Source organism: Agrilus planipennis, unplaced genomic scaffold (genome assembly GCF_000699045.2).
Source record: "Agrilus planipennis isolate EAB-ADULT unplaced genomic scaffold, Apla_2.0 scaffold195, whole genome shotgun sequence".
NCBI lineage: Eukaryota > Metazoa > Arthropoda > Insecta > Coleoptera > Buprestidae > Agrilus > Agrilus planipennis.
Window position 1 is genome coordinate 163,081 of NW_020439173.1, and position 9,687 is coordinate 172,767.

The following is a 9,687-nucleotide window of genomic DNA, read 5'->3' on the forward strand; positions in this document are numbered from 1 at the left end:
TACTTGGACCTTTTACGGCTTGTCCCATTAAGACTGACGTGTTCTCGACATCGATACCCTACCTCAACCCTTTCGCGGCTTGTCTCATTAAGACTAATGTCTCCCTAACATCGATACTTTTCCTCAACCCTCTTACAGCTTTCCCCATTGAGACTGATATGTTTCTGATATCGATACCTTACCCGAACTGTTCCCCACTAAGACTACTGTGTCTCTGATATCGATACCCTACCTCAACCCTTTCGCGGCTTGTCTCATTAAGACTGNTAATAATGATAATAGTAATAAGTGATGAAATTAAACACTATGCAACACAGCCTAACACTATTAAAAGGGAGATCTGCTAATAAGTTGCCAGAAAAAAAAAAACCTAAGTATTTGGGAGATCATTTTAGGAATCGCATTCAGTCACCGTGCTCTTCCGGCATCTCTTCTTTCTCTTAGCTACTGTTTTTGTAAAAAGGTACATACATACTAGTGACATCCTGCCGACCTAATGTTCGTCGACGCGTATTCACTGTCCAAAGGCCGATGTTTTAGACATACCCTGAATGCGTCGGGCGTTATCGTCACTCCCGCGTTCCCTTTCAGACTCGGTAACGTCTCGTTCTCGGGAACTGACAGGTGAAATGTGTGGAGCAACGACGAGAAGAAGAGAAAGATTTCCATTCGGGCCAAAACCTCTCCCAAACACATACGTCGACCCACACCGAACGGTATAAAATACTCGGGTTTTGTTACTTTACCTTCGGCATTGACGAACCTCGACGGGTCGAATTTTTCCGGCTGGTCCCATAACGTCGGGTCCATGTGCACCGCGTGTAGGAGGGGAACCACTTGGGCGTTGTGAGGTACGCTGAAGCCGTTCAAATTCAGATCTCTGAAATGAAGAAATTGAAAATTAATAAAACTGAATTATTACAGACCTTGTGGTAAAAAAAGCTGTCAAAAGCAAGAATCACTTCATTTATTGACTTATTATGCTAACGTGTCTTACAGTAAAGTCAAAATTAAGTGAAAATAATTTTGGATAATCTTTTGTAATCCAGGCGACTCCAAACTAGTTTATTAAGTTGTGACAATATACTGCTATCTGCTTATATCTTCTGCTAATTGAAGTGCTGATGACATCCAAGAAGATCGATAAATTATTGACCAAGAATTTTTGATGATGATAAGTTTGTAAGATAATATCTAGAAATCTTTAACACTGATTGGTCCAGTAATTTTGGAAACAATTGAGGCCGATTGCTCCATTCTCGAGTAAGTATTTTTGAGGAAAAAGACTTGGAGTATTGAACAATTGATTACTTTAGTTCCTTTCTTCGATATCAAGGATTAAAATTGGTGACAGTTTACTGTCATGCCAAATTTAAATTTTCAACTAAAAAAATTTCAGAATCCTAAAAACTGATGCTGATGTTAAATTTGGCTAAGCAAAAGAGGCGGACTAAAGAAGTCGAAGGTGTGTTTGTTATTGCAAAACCAAGAGACAGAGAATGAGACAGACCGTACATGGTTTGGAGTCATTGACCCGGCGCAGCAGTCTGGTGCTTTCACTTTTTTTGCACAGATACAAATTTAATTTGACTATACTGACCCAGTACATTTGTTGTCTTGCTTTTATACACAAGGTCGTAATGGGTACGTTGACATTTCGATTCGGAATAACTTACCGTGTTGGGGCGTGAGTTGTTCCCATTGGGACGATGCTCGAAATCCGCATGATCTCCAAAATGGTCGATTCGGTAACTGGAAGATACGAGAGGTCCTCGAGCTTTGGTAATCTCTTACGGCCAATGACTTGGTCCATTTCTTCTTGCACTTGCTTCATCACTTCGGGATGATGGAGCATGAAAAGCACCGCCCACAGAAGGGAACTCTTTATTGTCTCCATGCCAGCGGAGAACAGATCCCCCATTATTTGTTGCATCTGACGATCTGTAGTGACCGAAACAAAAGAAAAGGTTTTGTTAGATTTCGGAAGAGAGCTGACGTTGTTTCAGTCTTTTGACTTACCATGATCTCGTCCTTCAAACAGGCAGTGGCCGACGCCTTCTTCATTGGCCTTCTGTATTTCATAGAGATAAGTATCGAGTAAGTCACGAAGATTGCTGGCATCAAATGTTCGACGATGTTCGTCAATTGTTTCTTGTAAAAATTCTCCCATCTCTGCTCTATTCTGTAACAAATCCATCAGAAAACGTTAACATTCAAATTTTCTTCAGGATTACTTACAAGTATACGTATATAAATCGAAAGAGGCAAAAATTGGATTGGATGAAAAGTTATTTACCTGAGCAATTTTCTTTCTCGTCTTCTGTAGTCCTGGCAGATACCGGAGCACAGGTATGAACACTGCCGCTTCCAGAGACCCGAACAATTTGAATCCTTCATCGATTAGGTCCATGAACCTCCTGAATCGTCCGTCGTTATGAGAAAACCGTACGGACATTATGATGTCGCAGATGACATTTGATATGGATACTGCTAAGATAGGATTCATGTCAACTGGCGCGTTCCTTTTGGCTTTCAACACACAAAGATATTCTTCCACTTCTGTCATTATGCGACTTTCCATTTGGGCTTTCCTCGATCCGATGTAAGTCATGCCAAAATGGCGCAAACGGTCGTGAAGAAACCGCCTCTGATCTTTCCACAATTTACCTTCGGTATTAATGACACCTGGAAGAACAAATAAACGAAAAATGTTCAATTGTCATTTTTTTCCATAGTAAATGAAATAATAATACTGGACATACAACATTACGTCAAACTATCTCGTCGAGTTACAAGAGCGATTACGTAAAGTTTGTATTTAGGTTAGTCTGATGTTGGCTGTCTTGTATCAGTGCAATATTTGTTGATATCGTACGAGAATGATTAGAATGACCTGTCAAGGTTGATATTAATACACATAATAAGTGTGTCAAACGAAATGCGTATATAAATAACCAAGTACGATAAATTTATTATTCCTTTTTGTGTGGTATTTATCAGTAATACAACCGTTTGTACCACGTGCGTACCTATTTAACAAACGCCCGGATTTAGAATTGGATATGTTCCTTTTGTACTTACCGTATCCGCCCAAAATGCTTGTGAACTCGGTGGTAGGTCGTCCGGTGAACTCTTCTTTCCGAAACGCGTCCCTGATGATCTTGTAATCACTTAAAACGACAATAAGTTGCGATCCGAGCCTGGTGGAGATCAGGGAGCCGTATTTTTGCGTTAGGTCCCGAAAGTGAAGATGTAGATCGCCCTTGAGGAACGGCAGCGATCCAACGATGGGAAGACCCCACGGTCCAGGCGGTAGAGACCTGGTTTTGTTAACTTCCTGGCAAATCCTTACTAACACCAAAACGACGAAAAACACCGACAGAACATTAGTAGACACTTCCTTATGCACAACATTCCACAACAACCAGAACGTGTAAACGAACATTTTTTTTACGAATGGAAGGAAAACGAGAACGAAAAAAAAAAAGAGTTCGTGAAAAAGGGAGACGACCCAAACCCAACAGCACTCACTATCTCTCAAAGATACACGGCGATTTTCGCTTGTGTTGCATGAGTGTCAACGCTATGCGATATCAGTGTTAAAGCATTGCTTATATATGTGCACAAGGTGCTAGCCGTAAGTAACTAGTGGGGGTTAAGTGTACGTAGACCAAGGAGGAGCTTTGCCGTAAAATCCAATCGGAAATCGAGTCTGACCGCGCTGATTGGAGACGCTGATGCGTTTACTGTCGATCTTCAGGTTGCATCTCGTTCAGTGTAGCAGCTTTGCGCGTGACTTACGCCGATCAGACTTAAGTTAAGTCCTGTGCGGCGACGCATAATTGTTTGATCGACGTAAAGTAGCAAGCCAGTGAAAATGCGGAGGTCCGCCAAAGCGCTCGCTCCGTTCACGGAGCGCCGACTAACGATTTGTTAATTTTTGTGAGCTGTGAAATTCGCGAGCGGCAAAAGTAAAGTATACAAAGTTTAAAGATATCCTAAATGACCCTGAAATGTACAGATAGAGGCCACACTGTAAATCAGCCAAATTGCGGGGATTATTAGATATCACCTTTTCATGACCTTCTTTCCAATCGTTATTAATTAATTTTATTTTAAGTATGGGACAAATTTTCTAGTGTTTGTGTTATAAATATAACTAATAAGTACAAAAAAAAACCAAAGCATACAGTAAATTTTAACTAAATGTTCTTGGATACTTCGGAAGATGCTATAGCTTGGCGAAATAAATGTCAAATTCAATAAAATCTAGTCAAATAGTACCATTCTTATGTAGTTATGGATTTCAATCAATTATCGATAGACTTCAACTTATAAACATACTGAAAAGAAACTGATAAATGTCATACGATATATATATATAAAGCAAAATTTCCACAATTTAGCAAGATTGCTTTAGTACTAATACCTGCTTAGGGTCGAAGATAAATTAGCATAATGTGCTTTGGTACTTATGTCAAATAATTGTATAAACAGTACATGTAATTTTCTTCCAAAAGGACGCTCGTAGTTAACCTTGACCAGGCAGCTTTTTTTGCAAATTATTTTCTTATTTGTATGTGTGTGTACAATAAAATCACAGACCCGTACAAACACAAGTTCGTAAAACTTGTTGATGTCCATAAGTCGTCCAGATTGGACAATCACAAACCATTAGAATAACAAACTGGAATCTATGATGTTTTGTCGCTTACGTAAAGAATTATGAATTGTCTATTAACCTGTTTGAGACGTGAAGACGTATTATAAAAAATGCTAAAACTATTATTGGTAAACAGGAACTAGCATGAACTACCTATTCTATAGCTACTATTTTACTAACAGTGAGTTCTCTTATCAAAGCTTTTTAAGCATCAGTCTATGGAAGGAATTCATCATCATCATAAGGTCGTCAGTCTTAAGACTGGTTGGACACGTACCTCCACTCTTTCCTATCCTGAGCTAAACTTCGCACTTCCCTAAAACTACAACAGCCTACATCCATAATTATTTGCGAACAGTAATCTAACCTAGGTCTACCTCTACCCCTGATAACTTCTGATTCTGCCACTAATATGTCTCTGACTAGACCTTCATGCCTAAGAAGGTGTCCTACCAACCTATCTCGCCTATTTTTTATTGACTTCCATTTGACTCTGTTCTCCTATTCTAAAAGATAAAAACATTGCATCCAATACATACAGGTAATTTGGACTGATGTGAACATCATTATTTATCTGAAGCTTCATCTTTATTCCTGATTGTATAGCGAGGCAAACGGTAGAATGCGATAGGTCCTGCCTCTCGTCCAACAGAAGGTCCATGTAATTCTAAATTACCTATACATTTAAACATTTGGGGTTTATGAAAACAATTTGGGGGTAAATTCTGCTTTGCTCATACTTCCTTTGCAGGGTTTATATCTAAGTAATAAAAAAAAAATAGGAAATCCTAAGGATAATTTCTAAATATGCAATTAATATGTACCTATAAATAAGTACCTAATACGTAGTTCTATCTATTATCTTATCTTCTCTTCTTTCCAATAGATTAAGAAAAAAATTTATTCATTTATGGCAAATCAATTAACCTTGTTCAACAGGTACCTACATTTATCTATTTACAAAGAACAGCTTGCCAAATACAAAACAATTAATACACAATGTACAATATTTTTTGTACTAAAAAAACACTCACAAAATGATCTCTCCTCTGTCTTCTCTACAAGATCATATAATAATATTTGCCTCTCTTCTTATTGTGTGTTGCTTTCTCTGTCTACTTCTCATTAATAATAGGAAACAAATGTACCTACAATATTTTTACAACACGTCGACTGTTTCACGGCTCTGGTATGCGAAGTACGTACAGCAAATCGTCGGCCTTCAACAATTACTCGAGCTTTTTGCCGTCTTGATAAGAACTCTTGCTTATTTGTGGTAAAATTGTCTTGCCAGAAGGCATCTCAACCAAATGTTTTCTGATGCTTCCGATTCAGTTTAAATTCACGTTTTATACTTGACGGTTGTGTCCATAAAAGATGCAAATAATCGCGTTAGTTAATAGTTATGATCATTTATTAATCTTTGCTGTTCATAAACGAACGATTAGTGGATGCTTTAATAAATAATATCGACGCAGTTTAGTTCATGGTGAGTTAATTTCAAGTATTATAAAGATTTAAACCTGCCACTACGTTAATTACATTTATATTGGCTGCATTGCACCATTTGATAGGTACAGTGGCATTTGGACTGTAAATAAAAAGCTACGAAAATGTAAATATTACAGTGGTATTTAAAGTATTGTATTTTTGTAACTATTTATAGCGTTTTGAAACAGCACGCTGTACGCATTAGGAATTCAATTTTTAATGTTGTACCTATTATGTTATCTAACATTTGATGACAGATATCTAGTCATTATAATTTCCTAATAAATCATGATTCCACGCCGCTATTTACACGGAAATTAACACTCAAGTAGTTGTTACATCGTGTATTGTTTGTCAAATACGAAATAGTTACACAGGTAGACACTTGTAGCATTCATTGTGTTTGTGTAGTTTAGTTGGTTATTATTAATTGATTGCATTGGGAATGTACATTACATAAATTACATTAAAACACTCGTCGTTCAGTAGACATCGTTTATAACGACATCTGGTACAGTGACATATTGGTTATTGCAATGAACTGTTTTATAAACTATATTACAGCAGTCACAATCCAGCAAGACATCGTTTATAACGACAAAATGGTTATTGCGACTACTTGTTTCATAAACATTCACAATCCAAAAAACATCGTTTATAACGACATCTGATGCAATGACATAGCGGTTATTACGACTACTTGTATCTTAAACTATCGACTACTTGTATCTTAAACTATATTACAACACTCGCAGTTCAGCAGACATAGCGTATAACGATATAATGGTTATTACGACGACTTGTTCCATAAACTATATTACAGCACTCACAATCCAGCAAGACATCGTTTATAACGACGTCTGATACAACGACATGGCGATTACAGAAATAACCACTAATCTTTATTATACAGCAACAATAATTTTACAGTAGATACTGTAATTTTCGGTCCAATTTGAAAGAATACTTATATTACGTATTATGAAGTTACTTTCGAAATATTTTCAGTGTCTATTTCTGATATATCTACCTGTTAAGGTTAATAATCTTGCCAGTGTAATAAGTATCGGAAATAATCACTTTTTAACTGTCTCACGCTGATAATGCCTGCCCTGATTCATTAGAATCTACCCGATTATTCCAAGAAAAAGAATTTCACTTATATTAGGTATTAGACACCTAATATAAATAGCAATCAACGTTCTCATAATATAACGACGTAAAAGTAATGGATTTAAAAATGTTTTTGTAATTTATTTGATGCGAACAGAAGTCTAGCTTTGCCTTCGCCTTATTTACCATTATAATAAAGGCATCTTATTTAAAACGAATAAATATTTTACGCCGCATTAGATAGTTCGTAGTTGTGTAGCTCGAAAATGTCACTGACTATGTAGGTTGATGATAGACAATATAATTTGCGATACAATTCCAAAGCCTGTGTCTTTGGTCTTTATTCGAAAGTAAGGTAACACCTTTTTGATTATTATTTACATACTTATGTAGTTGTGGATTAAGTAAGAAACTTACTAATATATCTGATATACTTCTCTATCCATTTTTATGTACAATCCCAATGGGATTATCCGATAGTCCTGTGAAAAATGTCATAGAACCAAAATTTATTTATACCTACTACAGCTTATTTAGTTTGCCCTATTTAGCTTAATCTAGACCTAAAGGTGATCTATTCTATCTGAACCCTTTTACAACGTGCCCCATGAAGACTGTTGTGTCCCTGACGTCAACACCCTACTTGACCCTTTTTACGACTTGTCCCATTAAAACTGATGTGTTCTTTTCGTCGATACTTTACCTGAACCCTCCCACGGCTTTCCCCATTAAGACTGATATGTCCCTGACGTCGGAACCCTAATACTTGGACCTTTTATGGCTTGTCCCATTAAGACTGACGTGTTCTCGACATCGATACCCTACCTCAACCCTTTCGCGGCTTGTCTCATTAAGACTGATTGTGTCTTTGACATCGATACCCTACCTCAACCTTTTTACGACTTGTCTCATTAAGACTAATGTTGATACTTTTCCTCAACCCTCTTTCAGCTTTCCCGATTAGGACTGATATGTTCCTGATGTCGATACCTTACCTGAACTTTTTTACGGTTTTTCCCACTAAGACTGTTGCGCCCCTGATGTCGATACCTTACCTAAACTCTTTCATGACTTGTCCCATTAACACTGATGTGGTCCCAGTGAAGATGTCCGATTTCAACCCTTTAAGTATGCTCGATTTAGTCTCATCTGACCCCCTATTTGAACCATACACAGTAGGTCCTATCTGTTACTTGTATTGTCGAACACGTGTGTCCCCTTTATAGGGAGTTTTTCGTAACAGAAAGTGTTTTTCATGTTCTTGAAATTTTTAATCTTTTTCTAGAAGCGTATATTACGAATTTGTTGATAGTATAATGCTGCTATTACGTAAGTGATTATGTTTAATATAATATTTTCATTCTTTTGACTTACAACATTGGTATCATCAGAAAAAAGTGATGACGAATTTGTTCACGTTTTCCAAAACATATATTCCCGTTTACCTACTTCTTTCAAAAGTAGGTGAGACATTACTGCACAATGCGTTCGTTTTTTGACCTAGTTTTCCGATTGTCATTGTTATGTAACCAAAATGTGTCACTATTACAAGAAATATGTTTTACAAATCGTGTTTACATCGAAATAAGCAAAACATTTTCAGTAGTTTTCCTCCTATAACAGTAAAACGACTATCTCAAACTGTTACTGTTTAATAAATGGAAGATGATTTGTAATAGCATTGAAATGGCAAGAGGTGCCCAAAAAAAGACAACCTAATTTAACCATTTGTAGGGTTGGAAACTTTAATTACATTTCAGATATTTTTATTCAAATCAGAAAACATTTATTTCATTGAAATTTATTGCCTTGTGAAATTTACAATTAACATCAGTTACCTACAAGAAAAAGACTTTCGTAGATGAGATAAATACCAAATCTAGGCAAGGCCATATGAATATATTATTATGATTGTAGGCGCTTATTACGTCTTCTTTTCTTTCATCTTTTTCTTTTTTCTTTCCGTAAAACAAACGAGACGTATTGAAAAATTGGGTAATGTCGAAAGTGTATTTATTATTTAAGTAATAAAACGCATTTACATCTCGTTATCATTACAAAATGAATGTTACAAAACTGTGGTACTATTCCAGAATTTATATAAAAGTGAAACTGATCATATTCATCGATTTAATCAATAATTATATGCACTTTAGTCATAATTTGTTAAAGTTTTTTTGTTTCAATAGTTTACAAATAATAATCACTAGTAAAAATAAAATACATATTTGATATGAATATGTCTATATTAAAAACATAAGTTTCGGGAGGTTTACCTAGGTTTTAATTAATAATCAGATACTTTACTCCGTATACTCGTTGTTAATCGCTTAATTACTTAAATATTTTAATATAACTAATTAAAAGTCACCATTCGATATTAACAGTATTCCTAGAATTATTGAATTACACTGTTGCAT

The 9,687-nt window shown here is 36.2% G+C and overlaps 1 protein-coding gene across 1 annotated transcript; it reads right to left on the reverse strand.

Moving 5' to 3' along the window:
* Positions 1-273: 273 nt before the first annotated feature.
* LOC108739862 (cytochrome P450 18a1) lies at positions 274-3,913 on the reverse strand. Its single transcript, XM_018473951.1, has 5 exons — positions 3,082-3,913; positions 2,297-2,685; positions 2,020-2,182; positions 1,677-1,941; positions 274-880 (listed from the first exon to the last, which is right to left on the reverse strand). Exons 1-5 carry the CDS (start codon positions 3,443-3,445, stop codon positions 475-477), a joined length of 1,587 nt encoding a protein of 528 aa, XP_018329453.1. The 5' UTR covers positions 3,446-3,913; the 3' UTR covers positions 274-474.
* Between the last annotated feature and the right edge of the window lie 5,774 nt (positions 3,914-9,687).

Excerpts from the sequence above, each read along its gene's own strand:
- LOC108739862 (XM_018473951.1), bottom strand. The coding sequence starts at position 3,445 with ATGTTCGTTTACACGTTCTGGTTGTTGTGGAATGTTGTGCATAAGGAA. Across the intron at positions 2,183-2,296 it reads CGAGAAAGAAAATTGCTCAG|AATAGAGCAGAGATGGGAGA; the intron begins GTAAATAACTTT and ends GATTTGTTACAG. Across the intron at positions 1,942-2,019 it reads GTTTGAAGGACGAGATCATG|ATCGTCAGATGCAACAAATA; the intron begins GTAAGTCAAAAG and ends CGGTCACTACAG.